Source organism: Quercus lobata, chromosome 8 (assembly GCF_001633185.2).
Source record: "Quercus lobata isolate SW786 chromosome 8, ValleyOak3.0 Primary Assembly, whole genome shotgun sequence".
Lineage (NCBI taxonomy): Eukaryota > Viridiplantae > Streptophyta > Magnoliopsida > Fagales > Fagaceae > Quercus > Quercus lobata.
In genome coordinates this window covers 29,702,152-29,723,691 of record NC_044911.1, presented here as the reverse complement: position 1 = coordinate 29,723,691, position 21,540 = coordinate 29,702,152, and the positions used below count along the sequence as shown (strand labels likewise).

General features: G+C 34.9%; 1 protein-coding gene across 1 annotated transcript; it reads left to right on the top strand.

Annotated features, from left to right (window-relative positions):
- The first annotated feature begins 12,576 nt into the window (after nt 1-12,576).
- LOC115956041 (putative BPI/LBP family protein At1g04970) lies at nt 12,577-19,032 on the top strand. Its single transcript, XM_031074498.1, has 6 exons — nt 12,577-13,150; nt 14,643-14,782; nt 16,595-16,946; nt 17,164-17,412; nt 18,401-18,526; nt 18,612-19,032. Exons 1-6 carry the CDS (start codon nt 12,707-12,709, stop codon nt 18,834-18,836), a joined length of 1,536 nt encoding a protein of 511 aa, XP_030930358.1. The 5' UTR covers nt 12,577-12,706; the 3' UTR covers nt 18,837-19,032.
- Nucleotides 19,033-21,540: the final 2,508 nt, after the last annotated feature.

Sequence of the window (21,540 nt, the reverse complement as noted above, 5' to 3'; positions counted from 1 at the left end):
ATATGAAGATAATGTAATCTAACAATGGATTTGTCAAAATTCACATACAATTAAAAAATATTGGGTGGTGTAACATTGTTTAGAATTACACCAAATGTAACTTAAACCCAACCCTATTAAGAGAATGAAAGTTCAAATCCCCCTCTCCAACCATCAAATTATCAATAAAATGATCGTTATATTTTAAATATTTCATTTTAGTCTTTAATCTTATAAGTGCACTTGCATTAGTTAATGTAAAATAGTATAAATACATATCTTGTTCGTAGCTATGTACCCATATAAATTTAAATTTACATAGTTACTGTTAATGTGTGAAGACATTTTATTTATTTTCTCAATCCACATTTTTCAGTTGGCGTGTGAGTGAATGTTGTGGGTGTATTTAAAAAAAATAAAAAATAAAAAACTCTTCTACACACTCATGTGAGAGCCTACCCCATATAATTGTGTCCCCTCATGCAGTAAGTTCAACCTTGTTCAGAGAGGAGGGAAAGGTACAGAAACTCGTCTACTACTCCAATAAAGCTTTAAAGGGAGTTGAAGGATGATATCCGCCCATGGAAAAGCTTGCATTTTCATTAGTAACAGCAACAAGGAAGCTTAGGCCTTATTTTCAAGCTCACGTAATCAACATCCTAATAGATCACCTACTAAAAAAGGCCATGAATAAGCTGGAGGCTGCTGGACGACTAATCCAATGGGTAGTAGAACTTAGTGAGTTTGATGTACAATACTGACCAAGAGAAGCGATAAAAGCCCAAGTCTTGGTGGACTTCATTGCCGAATTCACTCTTGCTAGTAGTCAGCAAAATGAAGACTAGGGGGCAAAGCAGTGGGTCATCCATATGGATGGCTCGTCCACACAGCATGCAGGAGGAATTGGGATAGTTTTATACTCACCAAGAGGGGATCATCTAAAGTATGCAGTCTATCTACAATTCCAGACAACCAATAATGAAGCTAAATATGAAGCCTTGCTTCAGGGCTTGGAGTTAGCTAAATCACTTGGAGCAGATTCAATCATCATCCAGCGAGACTCACAATTAGTGATAGGCCAAGTAAATGGAACATGTGAAAAAGTACTTGGGCAAAGTTAAGCAGTGCATCAAAAGCTTCACAACAACTCCATTTTAGCAGATACCAAGGGAGGATAATATGGAAGCTGATGTCCTAGCCAAGACAACATTTGCAGATGAAATGATGAGTGATCAAATCAAAATTCAATGCATCCCAAGTATTGACATTCCAGAAGTACATCAGATAGAAGGAGCATCCAACAGCACCACTCTAATCGTGTCTTATCTTAAAGACGGACTCCTCCCAAAGGATAAGGAAGAAGCAAGGAAGCTAAGGGTAAGGGCAACGACGTTCGTCCTTACGGATGAGGTGTTATACAAAAGGGGTTTTTCTCAACACTACCTGAGATGTTTAAATCCAGACGAATCCCTTTACGTCCGGAGAGACATCTATGAAGGAGCTTGTGGAAACCATTCAGGAGCTAGGTCCCTTGTCTATAAGATAGTCCGCGTAGGATATTACTGACCATCCATACAAGCAGATGCTAAAGTTTAAGTTAAAGCATGTGACAAGTGTCAGTGGTATAGCAACATACCTAGACAACCATCAGAGTATCTCACCTCAATGGTGGCCCCTTGGCCATTTTCTTAATAGGGATTGGACATCCTTGGCCCTTTCCCATGGACGAGACAAATGAAGTTCTTGGTGGTAGGAATTGATTATTTCACTAAATGGGTGGAAGTAGAGCCATTTGCAAAGATCACTGAGCAAAACGTCAGAAGCTTCATTTGAAAGAACATTATCTGCCATTTTGGAGTCTCTAGGGTGCTTGTCTCAGACAATGGATGTTAGTTTGAAACATACTCTTCAGAGAATTCTGCGAGTAGTTGGGAATCAGGAATCACTAATCCTCATCATCCCACCCACAAGCTAATGGACAAGTAGAAGTTGCAAACCGATTCTTATTGAAGATCATCAAGACTTAGCTTGAAAAGGCAAAAGGGATATGGCCATATGAATTACCCAGTGTCCTTTAGGCATACAGGATGACACTAATTTATCTATGTTATCTTTTAGAACTTATATTTTTCAACAATATCTTATGTTTTCTAGCATTTGAATTCCCTAAAAAGCACTAGTTACTAGTGTGTGCTATGGACGATGTCATGAACAAAGTCCTTGTATATAAAGTAAATTTAATTCCCTAAAAAAGGACTAAGTACTAGCATGGATGATGTCTTTGGACAATACTACGTACTAAGTTCTCTAATATTTATGGATGATGTTATGTACAGTTATTGTATATAAAGTAGCTTGAATTCTCTAATTTAAGTGTTGATTGTGAAATTAACTTCCATATTAAATTAAAGACGTTTAAAATCTCTAGATACGGAGATGTATTGTCATAAGCCATCCTTAGACGAGGAAAAGACAAATTGCCATAAAACCTAAGGCAATAATGATAAGTGCAAAGGGAAGGAATAAACCTCCCAATACACTTGTCCAAAAATAAAGGACAAAGAAAAGCATGCATGCAATACATTTTATATGGACGACACGTCTAAGTTGCTGGGCAATCCAAGCTATAAGTTTCATCCTTTCCCCTGTCCTGCGGCTTGACTCCTTCTCTATATCACAAATTTTTGCCTCAAGACTAACCCTGGTATGGTCCAACTCATAGGCCTGCTTGGACGTCACCATAAACTTTGACATAACCTGTATCAAGGAATATAGACAAAAGAAAGTGATGAAATTTAGACCCAAAGAAACAAAAATTAGGCTAAGGACAAGTTACAATACCTTGAAGAGGTCATGAACAGTGGAATGTTCAAACTCTTTCATGGACATGTTGTAGCAAATAGCAATGTCTTCATCAGTGGCTGCCTGATTGAATTTCTCCCAAGCTAGGTCTTCACTTTCAAGAAAAGTCATGGGGGTAGTGTTGGAAGGCTTAGATATGTTAACACTAGGACGAGTAGGAGAAGTGCTAGCTCTAGATTTGGTCGTGGGGGCAGGATGGTCAAGAACCACGATAGGGGTGGACTTTGTTGATGGGTCAACCTTTTGCTTCTTGTTGGCCCGACGACTAGGAAGGTTCCTAGTATCCACTCTTTTGGACACCATCTTCTTCCGCTCCGACAAGGCATGAGGGATGACCTTCACCGTGGACAAAACTGGAGGATGAGACTAGTTAATAACCTCCTCCTCAATCTCGTCTCCAGCAATGCCCTTCCCTTTGTTCTCCTTCATGGTTGTCATTCCTAAAAAAAAAGGGGTTTAGTATTTGGATGACTTAAATAAATAAATAAATAAAAAGAAGAATGGAGAAAACTCACATCTTTGGGTGGTAAGCTCGTGGGCAAGCGCTTCTTCAGTGGGTTCAGGGCCAAGTCCCCGACTTGCAAGATGGGGAAGTGTCACTAAGTAGTGAAACGCCCTATCCACAAAAGAATGAGCTCGTTGGATGCAGTCTAGATGGAATTTGGACAGCGTAGGTCGTCTCACAGCTGTAAAAAAATAATAAATAATAATAAATAAATAAAATTAGACAAGTATGATAAAGAGAAATAAAGCAAAGGGTGGGAAATAATATACTCTCTAGATGAAGATGACCCATTTCACCAGTATAGGGAGGAAATGGATCCCTGCCTACTTCAACAGGGTTCCCTACCCAGAACCCAGAGACAAAGAAAAACTTCGTCTTCCACCTCCTATCAGATGTAGGAAGAGACCTAACCATCCTACAGTTGGAAACCCTCGCTGAAAACTGATAAAAGCCCGAAGACTAACTAATCTCAAAGGGCTTATGATAGTAAAGAAACTCCTCCACAGTAAGAGGACGGTTTCCCTTAAAAACTTCTCTCCGCAACACTCACATAGACACAATGAGCCTCCACGCATTAGGGTTAAGCTGGTTTATACCTATACCCAACTTGTGAAGAATTTCCCTAGCAAAAGAGTTGAGAGGCAACCTAAGACCCCCTAACAAATAAGCCTTGTGAATACCAACTCCAAGACGAGGGGCACAGCACCATTCACCTCGGACAACTAGACGAGGATTCAGATTGTCTGGGATCTGATACCAACCCTTAATGGAAACTAGTTTTTTCTCGTCTGTTTTATAAGGAATACCTACTGCGTAACAATATAAGATATCCTCCTTTTTATCTGAAGAAGGGATGGGTGCTGGTATGCGAAAGGACGGGCCAGCTGTCAAACTTGACTCTGTCCTTTGCCTTAACTTTTCCTAGAAAACCTCTAATTCCCCAGGAACCCCAGACAAGTAGTGCTCGTTCGAAGAACTACTTGCATTACTGTCACTTCCACTACTGCTACTATTATTACTCTCATCATGATATTCATTTATCTCTCTCTCATTGCTGTTGCTAGACGAGGACACTACGATAGCCGTTTTGTAAAAGAATAACTTAAGAAGATAACCTATAGATAAAGAAAGGAGGATACCTGATTCTAGACGAAGACGACTAAGGACAGGAGGAAACTTCTAGATGATGTGCAGGACGACTGATGTCAAGGAAGGAAATATGAAAAATGTGAGAGGGTAAGAGGGGAATTCTCCTATTTATAGCTTTAAGATGGGACACTAAAGCGACATAGACCAATTAAAATGTGTCACATGGCACATTTTTGAAAAATGAAGAGACGCAACCTGAAGGTCTCTAAGATTGAGCCACGTGTCAACTTCCTTGGCACATCCCCTGAATATTCCTTTAATAAATAATTAATGGTTAAAGAAAAAGATAATGGCGTTGACGACACAAGGACAATGGGCAACTGATGGGGACTAAGTTAAGGATATTCGTCCATAATGATCGTCCACAATCACTATGTCCATAACTTGACCACATCTAGGAAACCTTAAGAAGAGGAGAACAAGAACATTGTACTTAGGAACAATATGAGTCCCTTTATAACAAGACCAGGTAGGTCGTCCATAGTACAAACATAAGGACGATCAAATAACACTTGGTGAATTCTACAAAAGGACTTCTAATAAATTTCCTTATGATCTAACCATAATGTACTTCTCTCAAAATGTGGAAGGAGTTCCTCGTAATTCGCTCCACGTACTCCATTTACCCATTTTCTACATTAACTACTCACATCACCCACGATGGTGGTGGATTTGAACAAGTACGCCCACTTCTAACTCTCTATAAAAGGAACAAGTTCTATTCACCCAAGGTAAGTCCTACCATTTTACTATTTTCATTTCCTTGTGTTCTAGGGAGAAAACTGACTTAACCGTCGGAGGGTACTTGACTGAGTTAAATCGGTCACCCTTGACTGTTCTTTCTTTCTTTTTAGGACTTGTAGCCATTACCACAACCTGAAGCATTTCAGCTTACTGATTTTCGTGCATCATCAACACACATTACTTTATCCTAAATCTTTGTTTCTAAATATAAAATTAGCTAGTCAAATCCTTAATGAGTAATGGTTAAAATTCGAGGCTCTTATTGAAAGAGTAGATCCCAATAGCTCTGGCTAATGAGTGAAAAAAGAGATGTGAGATGGATTCATTCATCCTCCATTGAGCAAAGAGGACAAATGTCGGTAGCTTGGATTCCTCTATCAGGGAGGCATTCATGTAGAATCCTTCATACCAATGTAATGATTTTGGTAGGTAACTACACTTTCCAAATCAAACTCCAGACTTCTGCTAGAATGTCTAAATTCCTGTTCTCCTAATGGTTACCTTGTAAACTATTCCTAGACAAAAGATCATAAGCTTGCTTGACTTGGTACTCTCCTGAAGTAGAGTGCATCCTTAAAAACCTATCTTGTGTCCACCATTAGTTTTAGGCAGGGGAGTTGCAAGAATTTTAGCACTAAACTCTACTCTACTATCTACTCTCTACTCTCTATTTTGTACTCTCTTTCTCTCCCCTTCATCCAATCCTGCCATAAGGTCTGATTGGAACCCAATTTTCATCCAACTCTCCTCTACTCTCCTCCATTCCTTTCATCCAATCTTTCTAAACTACCTAATAAGAAAGAAGTGAAGTGAAGCCATGACAAGATAAGAAACTTGATCGAAAGAGTGAGAAACAGCAAAAGTGCACCACTATTACAAAAACAATACACTGTTATATATATTTGCAACGATCCATTGTTTGGTAGCTAACAACTTTTGTTTGTTTATATAGGGCTTTAGTGTAAAAGGTTTGTTAACTTGTTTCCTTGTACACGTACTATCCACGTGTATGTGACAGCAAGGTTCCACTAAATTTTTCAATGATTAATGCTAGGATTTGAGTAATTTTACTAATGCATGCCCTTAATGCTAAAGCTAATGCTAATGGGTCACAAAACAATAGGTGTAAAATTCAACAATGAAATCCAATGACAAGGAACGTAATTATAGACTTATAATATGAATAATAATAACAATGATAATAATATTGATGATGATGAAAACCTGGAAATTGAATTATAACCGACAAAGACAAAACAAAGGTAAATAACATTATATTGTCTAAAATAAGGGTATGTTTGGTTGTGATGAAAAAAAGGGGAGTGGAAAATAGGAAAGAAAATGGGTGGGAAGTGGAGAGGGTTAGAAAAATGATGGGGGTCCGATTGTTTTCTCTCCGGGTACACCAAAACTCAATTTCCCCACCGACAACGTGTTTGCTCTTTTTTCTTTTCATCAATTTTGGTTTTTTGTGTTTCTAGGTGTTATTTGTTTCTTTTCTTCCCCATTTCTTTAATGAAGTGCCTATATATGTATGTGTGTGTGTGTGTGTGTGTATGTATGTATATATATGTGTGTGTGTGTATAATAAAATATAAAAAAAATGTTATTTTTTGTTTTATCTAATAGGGACATGATTGTAAATTTATACAAACTACATTTTCTATCCTCTCATTTTTTTTCTTAGCCAAATACAAAAGTTTTTCATCCTTCTACTTTTTCGCTTCTCTAACCAAATACAAATGAGGAAAATTAAAATATCTTCTATCCTCCCATTCATCATCTCCCCATTTCCATTTGGTTGGAGTGAAATAGGGAGGATTGAAAATGGGGGAGAGAAAATTGAGATATGTGTGTTTGGTTGGGAGAGGAAATTGGGGAAGAAATTGATGGGAGTTGACAATTTTCTCCCTAAGCCGCTAAAACACTCTCTCCCCAAATTGGGAGAAAATCGAGTGGAAAACAAGTTTTACATTTTTGGACAAAATTACCCCCCAAGTCTAGGAATGGCAACGAGGTGGGTTTCCTATTCCCCGTCCTTATTCCACTTCCACTTCGGGGTGGGTTTTTTTTTTCCTGCCTCATTCTAATGGGTGCCTGCGGGTACCCATCCCACTACACCCAATTTATATAAATATATATATATATATATATATATAATTTATTAAAACTGATTTTAAATGCATTCAATTAAAACTCATAAATCATTAAAAAAAAACAAGTTCTAACATTACAAAACATAACAATACAACAATAAAAGTAATAAGAAATACTAAAACAATTCAAACATAGCAATTCAACAATTAAAAAAAAATATAAAACATAAATATTAAAACATAAAAGTATAAATTCAATAATACAATATAAAAAAAATCATAAATTTAAAGTTAGAATTCTAAAAACACATATGTATAACTTATAAAAAAAAAAAAACCTATAAAAATATTTTTTTAATTATTCAAATATAAATAGGGTGGGTGTGGGAGAAAATGTTAACTTCCATCCCCATCCCATTTGTTATACGGGGCAGGTAAAAATCATCCATTAAGGATGGGTGAGAAGGGTATTCGCGGATGTGGGTTTAAACATTTTTGAACATCCATTAAGGACGGGTAACGTTTATTGGGGTGTAAAGTTTTTAAGTTATTTATCTGATGTGGATTTATTATATCCATATGTCATATTTTAATTGAATCAACTAGTACACTTTGTTAATGCCCATTTTTTGAATCCGTACCCAAAAGCCCATAAGGAGGAAAGCCGAATGAAAAGCAAGGCCCAAAGACCCACTAAGAAGACCAAAGAGCAAGAAAGGTCCAAAGAAAGAAGTCCAAGGGAAAGCGATTTACAACAAAATGCAGATCTACGGCATATTACAAATCTGCAGCAGAATACAGATCTACTGCAGAATACAATTCTTCGACAGAATGGCTTTGACAGATCAAGGCAAATTGGGCCCAAGACCCTTTTGATCCAGTTAACATTATTTGGCCCACAAAGGCCCAAATCCTTTTGTATGAAAGATAGGTTTGAAAACTAATATGAAGAAGCATGATGAAAATAAACAGAACAGTAGGCAGTGTTAGTAGTAGGAATTGCGTGAATGAAAGAAAAGTCAAACTAAAGGAAATGACAAACACAACAGGAAATGCATGAAGAAATAAGATAGAGACACGCAGCAGAACAAAACAAAACTAATCTGCTATAGTGGAAACGGCGTGGGAATGAAAGAAAACAAAAACAGAAGATAGTGGAGCAAGCACACAGGGGCCGGATAGTGGAGCAAGCACACAGGGGCCGGAGCACCACCAACTTGTACCTAACCAATACAAGGGAGGTAGGCTCACGGTCAAGGGGATTCAGAGGGTGTGATTTAGTGGTGGGGGGGAAAATGGGGTTTATATTTGGTTTTCAGCAGTAACTTTTTTTGGGAATATACCTTGTTGGGTTTGTATCTTACCCAAAAGTTGTAATAGATGGTTGGAACCATCTGATGTATGCCATAGAGCTAGGTAGTGAGGTAACCCAATCCTTATCCATTTGAACCCGAAGGTAGAGGTATACAGCAAAAACAAACAAAATGAAATTTTGTCACGAAATGAGTAATGATGCAACAAACGTATTCTGAGCAGAGGTAATGGCTGAACAAACAATGGGTTGGTAGGCAGTCTTGAAGGAATGCCCACAACAACCCAAAAACAGTTGGTGAAGTCTTAGGGGTAAAAGGAAGAAATCTCATTGAATCAGTTTGCTATAAAAGGAAGAGGTAGCCATGGATGAAAAGGGAGGAAGCACCTAAGGGGAGGAACCCATGGTAAGAGAGCAGTAGGCACCTAAGGGAGGCACTTAGAGAGAGAGAGGCACCTAGAGAGAGGGACCCAAGAAAAAGAAAGACCAAAAGGGGAACAACCGACGGCAAGTGAGTAAAATGAACAGAGAGAAAGAAAGAAAGAAAGTGGTAAGAAGAAGAGAAAAAACATGGCAAGAATAGGGGCATGCATCAATAGACCATCTTTTCCCTCTCTCTTAGCAAACCCACACTTTGAAATCCCCAAAAGTAATAGCTAGTAGCCATTTAGGCCTATTCTTCAAAATGCACAACTTTGATGGCAAAAGTCTATGACAAGGTTGTTCAAGTTGGGGTTTGGGTTCTTTCTTGGTTTACTTATCTTATGGGAAGATTCAATACTTAATTTTGATTGCAAACATATTTGATTTCACTCGTTAAAACTTATATCTGCTGTATTTAGTCATTCTGCTGTAACATGTTTTTATCACGTTTGCTGCATTAGTTGTCCTGCTGTGGTATCTTTACTTGCTGTACTAGTTATTCTGCTGTAATATATTTTTATTATATTTACTATGTTAGCTCTTATACTAGCTAAACCTTTTCTACTGAAACTTTCCCATTTCTTTGTTATTACGTGTTTTACTTTTGACACGAACTAATCATTAGCCTGCCATAAGTATATATACATATACATTGTAGGTTATGTTCTGTCATATATTTTATATATGTATATGTGAATACGTATAAGTATATATATACATGTGTTTGTATATATATATTTGAGAATATGCTAACCCATTTAAACTAACATTTGTTTGATGGGTATTTTCTTTGGGTTTTAGATTTGTTTATGTGTAAGAAGTATAAAAGTATTTTTGTAGTAAAAAAAAAAAAAAGAAGAGTAGTCATTCGCGTTGCAGAAAAGTGCAGAAAGTTTTACTGCACAGCAAAAGGTGTTACACAGCAGAAAATTTTACTACACAGTAGAAGGTTTTATTGCACAGCAGAAAGTTTTATTGCACAGCAGAAAGTTTTACTGCGCAACAGAAGATTTTATTTCACAGCAGAAAGTTTTACTGCACAACAAAAAAGTAAGTCCTGTGATAGAAATTGGAGAAAAGTTCCTTCCGCGGCAGAAACAGAGGATAAGCTCACTTTGTAGCGTCTTCCCTTGGACTTGGACTCCACGTTTGCGCACAAATTGGCAGCGGCAGAATGGTACTTTCGAGCCCATTCCGCGGAATGCTGGACCCAACTTCCTTCTTAGAAAAAGCCTAGACTAAGCGTTGTCCAATAACATCAAGACACGTGTCTAAGGTACAAAAAATGTAAAAAGAACCCTGACACACTTCATCAATTTATGTGGCACTTAATGAACAAGTTAGCAACCCACTAATGGAGGGACTGATTTTGCTAACGGAAGTAAACTTCAGGGTGTAAAATCTAATTTTTCAAACTTTAAGATATAAAATCTAAGCAACCCCAAACATTAGGGGTGTATTTTGTAATTTACCCCCTCTTTTTTTAAATGAAGTCTCCATTTGTACACAATTTTTTTAATAAAAATATAGTGGGTAACTTTTTATTTTATCTAATAAGGGCACAATAATAAATTTAAACTCTATTTTCTATCATCTTATTTTTCTTCTCAACCAAACAAATGTCTGTTTCGTCTCTCCTTTTTTTCATTCTCCCAATCAAATACATTTGAGAAAAATCTTTTTTTTTTTTTTTAATATCTTTCTACTTTTTTATCACTTCCCTATTTTCTATTCTCTCAATTTTTTTTTCATTTCTCAAGCCAAATGGAAGATTGAACTGAACCCTAAAGCCAATAATGAAAGAAAACAACCAAAAAAAAGTGACCTGCTCCGGCAAGGACGAGAATCTTGGAAATTGAAATCCTAGCCTGTAACGCCATTTTCCCTGGGGATTCATCTCGGAGGGATTTATTATTTATGATTATGATTTATGAGGCCTTGGAAGGTTTTTCATCTGTTTTTGTTTTTTGGTCTGAATAACAATTTTACTGATGTTGACGCAGTGATGCCAAAGCATTTTTTTTTTTTTTGATGGAAGATGCCAAAGCATATTGACCATTGACCAACCTACCCAAAACAAATTAAAAAACAAAAGTCTTTGTATGGTAGCCTCCAGGATTAGTTTTTAGGGTTTTAATAAGAAATATAAATTATACAAAATTTAAAATAAAAGAAACCTTGAATATACCAACATCATAAACACAATGAAAAAATTTTAATAAAAAAACTAAAATACATAAAATTTTATAATTATTTTCTACGATGTTTCATATTTTAAAATCATTGTATAATATCTTTATTATCAATTATATGGGTTACATCTCTTTCAATATACATACTACATAACCAAGCAAACATCCATCCATTGGTCTCCCATTTGATTGATTTATTTCAAATTTATTAAGATCTAAATGGATTTTTTGTAAGGTTTAAGATTAACAAATCTCTAATTTTGTTTTTAGGCTTAGTAATTTTTTTTTTTTTCTAGATTTTATATTAAATTGGTTTTTTATTGAGCTTTTTTTGTGTACTGTTTAAAAAGATCAAGATATTGTTAAAAATATCATATTCAAATTTATTTCAATTGGATTTAAAAAAAAAAAAAAAAAAGGGCCAGAGTGTTCAATTTTTTATTTATTTTAGGGGGTAAAAAAAGAAGAAGAGTAAAACATATTTTATATATACATACATATGTACATACATACATATATATATGTATATATATATATTGGGCCAATTTAGTGGGTTCATTGGCTCCGAGTGGATAGCAAGCAAAGACAAACCCGAAATTATCTTGGGATGAATACACTATCTATAATAAGTTTCGTTAGAAAAATTTGTTAGAACATTTACATCAATTCATGCACAAATTTCTGTCTATTTTAATATAAAAACCTACTTTTTCTATTTTACATTCTTATTTTTAACATCTCACATCAAATTATTTATTTTACACTACATTTTATTAAATCAATTTTTCTTGATTTTTTAAATTGTTTATTTTTCTTCACACACAACAACTACCATTTATTCTTTTCCTTCATCTCCAAGATACATAAAAAAATAATAATCAACTAAATACAAAATGAATAGTGAAAAATTTAAATGGTTACTATAGTAAACTTGTAAATTTACACAATTATACACAGATTGATGTGAGTATTTTTTAAGTAAAATTGTGGAAATTAGATACAATTTTCTGTTATACACATACTAATGTGAAAGTTCTAAAGGTTAATTTTTTTTTTTTTCCTTTATTTTATGTTACTTTTATGAATCTATAAATACTAAATAGAATAATGATCTACACGAAAATCAAATAGGGAAAAGTAGAGAGGATTAAAAATATAAAACTGAACAGTCAAACGGAATGACACACGTTTGTGGATTAAAACTCATGTCTTTCCAATATATAGAGTGATTTTGAATGAATAAAGTGTACTAGAAGTCTAGAACATAGTATTATATTATATACTGTACAACATATATTATATGGGCATTCCTGACATTTGATAAAAGGAGTTTGATACTTGTACTACACAGAGAAAGAGGTGTCTTGAATTAGAAGTCTTCCTTTCAACCCACAAAAACCCAAATCCACAACAGTTTTGACACCTCTGTGTCTCAATCTCAAATATGAAAAAAACAATGGCACCCACTACCATTCTGTACATCCTCATAGGCATAGCCTCTCTCTTCATTCCCAGTCCCACACAATCCCAATCCCATCTCCAACCTAATACCGACGAAGCCTTCACCTCCATAGTCATATCCCAACGAGGCCTTGATTTTGTCAAAGACTTGCTCATAGAAAAGGCTGTTTCTTCAATAGTCCCACTCCAACTGCCCAAGATTGAGAAATCTATAAAGATCCCGTTTGTGGGTAGCGTTCAAATGGTCCTCTCAGATACTACAATATACCAAATCAATGTTTCCGAGTCGTATGCGAAGCTTGGTGATGCAGGGGTTTCGATTATTGTGTCAGGGGCTACTTGTAATTTGAGTATGAATTGGTATTATTCTTATAGTACGTGGCTTGTGCCGGTTGAGATTTCGGATAGAGGGACTGCTTCTGTTCAGGTATTGCTCAAGTTTTAGAGTTTTGAGGAATTGGGATTTGTTCGTTGGGTGAGTTTGAATGGGAAATTGGTGGCTTTACAGTGCTTTGTATCATTGTTGGAATTAATTGTAGCTAAATTTGATGCAAATATTGAGATTTGCATCTGGGTTTCATTTGTTAGGTGCGTTTGAATGTTAATTAGGCATGTATCATATACATGGATTCACTTTGCATAATATAATATAATATATATATATATATATATATATATATAAGATTGATTGTATTTTTATATTTTGTTAAATCTTAAAAAAAAATTGTAATGATATTATTAGGTATAAAAAGTAAATTGTCCATTTTTTTAATTATTGTGAAACACTTTTTTTTTTTGGTTCATTTATTTTAGACTCTATAGATTTTGTACTTAATAATTTAATGGGATAAATATTTATAATATGTTCCACATTTGATTCTAAAATTAAGAAATAAAACTCTTTAAAAATAAATAATTTAGGACACATGGCGCAAAATTGGAACTCTAATTTGAAATTGAAATTGTAATTTGAGTTTCCTCAGCTTCACCTATTATTATTATTATTATTATTATTATTATTATTATTATTATTATATATATATATATATATATTGGCATGATTGGTCTCTTAAACTTAGAAAATTCAGAATTGTTTGGGAGACTATATTCAATTAGGGCATGATTTCTATCAGTAGGTTGTGCATCTCATTTGGCATACGGTAGTTGTTTAGCTGGTTTTTTCTTGTTTATTAGTTGGCTTGGATTTATCAGATCTTTTTTTCCTGATTCATGCAAATCTTTTAGAACATGACATATGGTTTAATTCATTAAATGTTCTTGGAAGGAAACTTAGTTTCTTTATTGTGTGTTATATAGTTGGAATTATTGGGAACTTTCAAATTGGTTATCATTGCGACAATAATGCCACTTACCAGCATTAGGTAGTTACCCTTTTTATTGTGTGGCAATTACCTGGAATCTGAGGATGAATTGTTGTTCCTAGAGTAATTGGCTGGTTCTCATTGAGTTTACTCTAGACATAGGACATGCCCTTTATGTCTATGAATTTGAAAGTTTCCCCTTGAATTTTGGGTTATAAAAATTATCTGAGTTTTCCCTGCAGTAATGATGTCCTTCGTGGCACCCCATGTATGTGGTTTGAACCCCACCTCCCCTTTCCCTACTATCTACCTATAATAAAAAAAAAGTTGTCTTATGAATTTGAAAGATATTGACATCAATGTACTTTCTTTCTTTTTCTCTGAATTCGGTTATCTTAGGGAGTTTATCTTTGGGTTCATGTTTGACAGTCAACCTACCACAACCCTCCTTAATCTAGGACTGGTTTGTGAAATTATAACAAAAAAAAAGTGCTTCATAGGACTCTTAGCCTGTTTGGTTTGTCTTTTGTATTTATTTGCTCATTTCTCATGTGCCCATTAACAAAGGGAATTTGATGGGTGCTGCTCCTGGGTAAGGTTGAAGGCTTGGAAGTGGGGCTTACTTTAGGCTTGGGCAACCAGGAAGGGACTCTGAAGCTTTCCCTTTTGGACTGTGGTTGTTATGTTAAAGATATTTCAATTAAATTGGATGGAGGAGCGTCCTGGCTCTATCAAGGGTATGTAATTTTTTCTTGTAACTCAATTTGTTTATTAGGCATTGGTGTATCATATTTATCCTAGTTTTTTTGAATTTCGTTTAATTATCAGGGAAAAAAAAGATGGGAATTTTGCTCATAGTGTACTAGAATCTGGCAGTTTTTCTTTCCAATGATCTAGTATTAATGTTTAAATTCCTTTTTTGTGTGTGCATATTCTAGCACTTCCTCTCATTAAAGTGATAAGTGTGTGTGCACTCGCACATACCCTTCAAATAGTATTTATGGTTCAGCTTTTGGCCTTTCTGATGAGTGACTAGAAAGCTAAATATGAAAGACAAACTGTCATTTAAGATTTAACTACTACTGCTTAAGTACAAAATCTCTTTTTTTCCTTCCGACTTTCAGGGCCATGATTTGGGTAGCATCATTTCATCGCCTAATCTTGATTTAATAGATTTTTGAACCCTAGTTTGTAATTCTTTAGGAGTGGTTCAAATGCATGCATTGTACATTTGATATCTCTCCCCTTTAGAAAAAAATTATTATTTATCAATGGCAAGTGCCTTCCATCAAAGTGACAGATCAGGTTCAAGTCCGGGAAGCAGCCTCTCCCAAAAATTGGGGGTGAGGCTGCCTACTATGACCTCTCCCAAACCCTACAAAAGTGGGAGTTTTGTGCATTGGGTATGGCCTTCTATTCTCGTTGCATTGACCAATATTTTCATTTTTCTTTTCAAACTTCCTTTGTTTCCTGCTGTACCTTTCTTATTATTTTTGTAATCATTGGTCTTCATTCATGATTAAATCTTTTTTTTGGGTGGCTGAATCATAATGGTTAAATCATCTAGACTACCATACCTTCCAGCCTTCCCCTGGTGTTACTGCCTGCTATACATTAGTACTATGTATTCTTATTTGGTCTCTCCATTGAATCTCTTCTTTTGCAAACTTTACCATACAATGATTCCTAAAAAAAAAAACTATACAATGAGGTTTGTCCCTGAAATCAGTACTCTATAATTTGGAAAGCTAATGAGCTAACTTGATAGTTCCAGATGTCAAAACTGTCAGTCAGGTTTGATGTTGAAAATACTGCTTCCTCATGCAAACATCTAGAAGGAAGATTAGCATTTTGTTCACAAGCAACGCTCCACTCCCCCTTAATACTACAAAAAGCTATAGTTTGAAAACAATTGCCTTCTTACGGCTTTAATGATAATGGAGAACAGATTGCTCTCTCTCTCTCTCTCTCTCCCCTTTTTCCCCATTATATTTTTCCTGTGGTTTTAAATATTTTCGTTTTTTTAGATAGCATCTTGGGGCCAACCCCAAGGGATTCCTCCGGGTAATTACCTGGCGTGTATAGGACAGGAGGACTAGTCTTCACATTTCTGGGAGAATAGTCAGATGCTTGAATAGCTCTAGACACCCTTGTTAGCAACAACCAAAAAAAAATCTTTTTGTTTTGTATGGGTAGGTAAAACTAAAGTAATGCTGGGTGCCTTGCTTCTCCATACAAGCAATTTTAGATTGCTTTTTTTTCCCCCCTTTATTTTATTTCTCTGTATGATGTGCATTATTATTGTGGCTGCATTGTGGATGTTATTACTCCTTTAAATTCCAATTGTCCTTTGGCCTCTTGAGCTGGGGTCACTAGTTTGATTCCCCCCTTACCTACCCTTTTTTCCCTCGGAGTGACTCACTCACAAAAAATGAAAGAACTCAGTACATACTTTGCGGATGAATTTGCTTTGCATACATTTCAGACAAAAACGAGGGTTGTCTGCTTACTCACCGTTCTTTAACACTTTTTTTCTTGTAATCTGGCAGGATGATTGACGCTTTTGAAGAGCAAATAGGGTCTGCGGTGGAAAGTGCTATTACTAAGAAACTTAAAGAAGGGATTTTGAAGCTTGATACCTTTCTGCAAGCTCTTCCAAAAGAAATCCCAGTGGATGATAATGCTTCTCTGAATGTAACTTTTGTAAATGACCCTTTGTTGAGTAATGCTTCTGTTGGATTTGAGATCAATGGGTTGTTCACAGAAAGAAAAAGAGATCCAGTCCTTGGATACCATCGTGAAAATTCAAAAACATCAGTTTTCTGCCCAGATTCATCTAAAATGGTTGGAATTTCATTAGATGAGGCTGTCTTTAACTCTGCGTCAGCTTTGTACTATAATGTAAGTCTGGAACTTCTGCAAAGATTATATTTCTGCATGATCCATCTTAAAGATTCTTGCTTATATTGTTGAAATGAGTAAGCATGTGCTCTTTTGTAATATCCTTCTTTATTATATCTATTAAACATTAATTGTAACAGCATTATATTGCTATTACTTATAGTTGTTGTTTCTGATGTATATTCTCTTGTTAAATAAACATGTTTTCTCTGTTTAGGCAACATTTATGCAATGGATTGTGGACAAAGTGCCGGATCAGTCTCTTTTGAACACTGCCGGATGGAGATTCATTGTTCCCCAACTGTACAAGAAATATCCCAATGATGATATGACTTTGAATATTTCTTTATCTTCTCCTCCACTTGTAATTATTTCAGAGAAAAATATTGATGCAACCATTAATGTAGACTTGATAATAGATGTTTTGGAAGCAGACGAAGTAGTGCCGGTTGCGTGCATCTCATTGGTAAGCTTTTTGATGGATGAAATAACAATTTTGATCTTTGTCTTCGTTGTTTTTGTATTATGTTCTTTTATTTGCTTCTGTTTTCCTATCTTGTTGCTGATTGATACTCTAATCGTTTCTCAAATCCTTCTCTCATCTCCATCATTCTGAAATGCTTGAATTTTGCATAATCATTATCAATGGTAATGTGATGAGATCAAGTGGCTGATTTGGTCATGGACATGAGGTTGGGACTGGTTTTTGACATGAAGGGCACTGCTGAGAGGATTGTTGAGGGACATCTGCATATGTCTCTTTAAATTACGTTATCAACAGTATGAAAATTTTATAATTCATCTTAGGCAATATGTTTCTATCTTATGAGATATAAGTAGCAGTTGGTCATTAACATTCAGCATATTCACCTATGGGAAAAATTAAACTGAAGAAGTTGCCCCTTGCTAAGCGTGGACACCATAAACTTAGTTCATCACCTTTTTTTCTTTTTTGACAAAACGATAGAACCTTGACGCATTGAAATCAGGCATTAACGAGCACTACACCAAGATGCAATCCTTTCACCTTTGTACATTTGGAAACTGGATTAATCCCAGTCTTTCTCTGTAACTTCTAAGTCCTATGTAAAATTACAACATAGAAAGGAGCACCTGTTGGTTTCTGTCAAACATGATCAGTTGAAGCTATAAGGATTTTCAATTATATGGTTTGCACACTGTTGTGAGATGCATAGTTTATGCATGTTAAATCGCAAGTTACATTTGTAATATATGGGCTTTTTTCTTGTTCATGTGTATCTTTTTGTAGTTCCTTTTCCAAATTTGTGCAACTTGAAAAGTGTTTGCCTCCACCCCATTCCCCTCCTCTCTTTTTTTGTTTTTTTTTTTTTGGGTCTCTTAAACGGTAAATATGAAGAATGTGATGCTCTTTCATTATTTTTTAATATTCATTTTCATGAGTGGAATTGCCCTATTGCTTTCAATTGGTGCAGGTAATTCGGGCCTCAGGTTTAGTTAAAGTTGCAGGGAATAACCTTGCTGGAAGTGTGAAATTAAATGACTTCACAATGTCATTAAAGTGGAGCAATATTGGTAATCTGCGGTTATATCTAGTTCAGGTACTTTTAAACATAGCAATTACTCAAAATAAAATTTTATTTTGCATGTTTATTAATAAAAAGTTTCAATATCGTCCTGTTGCAGCCTGTGATGTGGACAGTTATTCAAACGGTTTTCTTGCCATATGCAAACTCACACCTTGTACGAGGTTTTCCTTTGCCCGTCATTCATGGTTTCACCCTTCACAATGCTAACATTATCTGCTCAGGTTCAAGAATTATGGTTTGCAGCGATGTAATATATACAGAAACAAACAATCTTAGTCAGCTTTTGTCCATTTGGGTAGATAAATATAGGCTACTCTTCTGAAATGTCTTGGAAATGTTTATAGGAAGGGGAATCAAGAATCAGTTTCCCCTTCTTGTACTTGTACATGTTTAACATGTATATATGGTCTAGATTGAACCTTTCACCATTTGGATGTGTGCATTGAGATAAAACTCTTTGAACAGAAAATTTGAGTGTACATTGTGATTACAACAGGTATGTTCATATCATTTTTTTATTTTTTATTTTATTTTTTGAGTCACAAAATTATATGCCATTTGTGCTAATGCTTTTGCATAATTTTACACATATTTTAAGCATGAATATTCCTAAGAGCATAACCTATCATCAAAAAAAATTCCCAAGAGCATGTGCTAAACCTGATTCTAAAATCAGTCCCATACATTCTTTTAAAAATGCCGCATGAATAACTCCCCTAATGATTCTTTTTCTTGAATATGACCTATTTTCATTGAAGATGCACATTGGTTGAGTGTTGGAAATTGAGTGCCTTGATTATATGCCGTTTGTGCTATTTTCACTGAAATGTCGAGGAAATTGCTTCACTGAACTCCAAAGAAGATGACCGGGGCTCATTCAACCACTGTGCCAATTTGACCACTCACCCTCAATGCCCACCCATGCCCATAAGCTGCCGACTTGATCCAGTGTGAGAGGTACCTTAATGGCCTGTTTGGATGTTTAAAAAGGGAGGGAAAGTAGAGTCGAGGGAGGGAGAGTAATTCAATTACCTTGTTTGGAAGTTTTTTAAGGAAGGAGAGGGAGGGGTTTTAACTACCTTTAACCCCTTATTTTTAATTCTTCCAAATTGGAGAGATTTGGAGGGAGAGTAAAGTAGATAAATTATTGACCAAAAGAATTTCCTAATTTACCCTTTTTAAATTAACAAAATTACAAACTCTCTCACACAACTTCTTCAAGCACCAAACAGCATCAAACATGATCATCCAAAATATAATCCTAATATTTTCCTCTCAATTTTCTCAACAACCAAACAGATTATAAACCTCAAAAAGGGTACCTTCCATAGAGCCATTTATAAGATTGAGAGTTGGAGACTTGTTAATTATATCACGAGATCGTTTGTGTGAACAAGATGAATTGCCTGGACCCACTAGTTCTGCTCCTACAATAGCTTGTTCTTCTGGCCTTCTATTTGATTCTGTCAAACTAGGAGATTCCATTGCTTTTGATGATGGAAAGATTTGGGGAGTAGTTCAAGGAGCTAGTCTCTCAGAGATTATTGTCTCAATCACTCATGCTGGTCCAAAAGGTACTAAGCTTGGATCTAAAAAATCCATCAACATCCCAGAGAGCAATATATGGTTTGAAGGCCTTACTTCAAAGGATCTTATGGATCTTGATTTTGTTTCTGCTAATGGGTCCGTGCGTGTTTTCTTTTTCCTTTTTGATGTCTTTTGTTATAATGGTGGCTGAGTATTTTATATAAAAATATTAATAATAATAATAATAATAAATCAAAGAAACACTCAAAATTTAATATTTTGTTGATTTTTTCAGTAAACAAACAAACCAAACATTTTTTTCTTATTTTAATTAGTATCAATTAAGGATGGTTTTTTTTTTAGTATAATAAAAAAGCAGAAAAAATATTTAATCATAGACCAATGTTGATTATTTAATTCACATTAGAAAAAAAAAATTATCAAAAGAAATATTGCATGTATAGTCATAATTATTTAATCTAACAAATTAATAATAGACTAATGTTGCAAGTCCATTTTTAAATAGGGGTAAATTTGTCTATTTAAATAATTTTCTCTCATCTCCCTCCTAATTTTTAAAACATCCAAATAAGAGGAATGACTAATTACTCCCTTTTCCCTTACTAATTTTAAAAACATCCAAACAAGGTGGAGGATAATTATTCCTCTCTACTCTCCTTCCCTCTACTCCTCTCTATTCTCCTCCCTCTATAAACTTCCAAACAGGTCATAAGAGTTAAAGAGAGTGTGAGATAGATACATAATACAGAGAGATGCAAGAGTTGTGATTATATATATATATATATATATATATATATAGGGAGAGAGAGAGAGAGAGACAGTACAAAAGCAGAAGAGTTTTTTTTTTTTTTTTTTGGAAGAGACAGGAATGACATTAAAAGTTGTTTTAATATTATACAAACACTACTATCGTACTCTTGAATTAGAGCATTTACATGCAGTTTTTTAGAGAGAGAGAGAGAGAGAACAAAGAGATTTGTGATGAGTTTTCTTCCTCAGGATTAGGAGAGAGACAGAGAGAGAGACAGAGTACAGAGTGATGTAGAAGATGAGTTTTTTTTTTTTTGATACAAGAAGAGAGATTAATATAATGGAGAAAGGTGTATTAATCTTATACAAAAGCTATCATACTCTTGTATTAGAGAATTCACATTTGATACTTCAATGCCTAAAAAAACCAACATAAAGAACACTTCAAACAATATTATTCTTAAAAAGTCTCTACATCCAGCTTTTTATTACTACTCAAATTTTACAAAAAAAAATGCTACAATTCTCTCTCAAATTTGAAGGAGCTAGCTATTTGTGTAAAAATTATATTAACGTCTAAGAGAATCTTCATAAACTTATGCAAAATTCTTTCATTTTGCATCATGAAAAGTCTTTTTTCCTTTTTCTTTTCTTTTTTTTTTTTTTTTTTTTTTTTTTTTTTTTTTTTTTTTTACTTTTACATAACCACTAACAATAAACCCTACATT

Bases quoted from the DNA above. Each gene is read 5' to 3' on its own strand.
- LOC115956041 (XM_031074498.1), top strand. From the start codon at position 12,707: ATGAAAAAAACAATGGCACCCACTACCATTCTGTACATCCTCATAGGC. The intron at 13,151-14,642 runs GTATTGCTCAAG...CTCCTGGGTAAG, and splicing joins GAGGGACTGCTTCTGTTCAG to GTTGAAGGCTTGGAAGTGGG. The intron at 14,783-16,594 runs GTATGTAATTTT...GTAATCTGGCAG, and splicing joins GCGTCCTGGCTCTATCAAGG to GATGATTGACGCTTTTGAAG.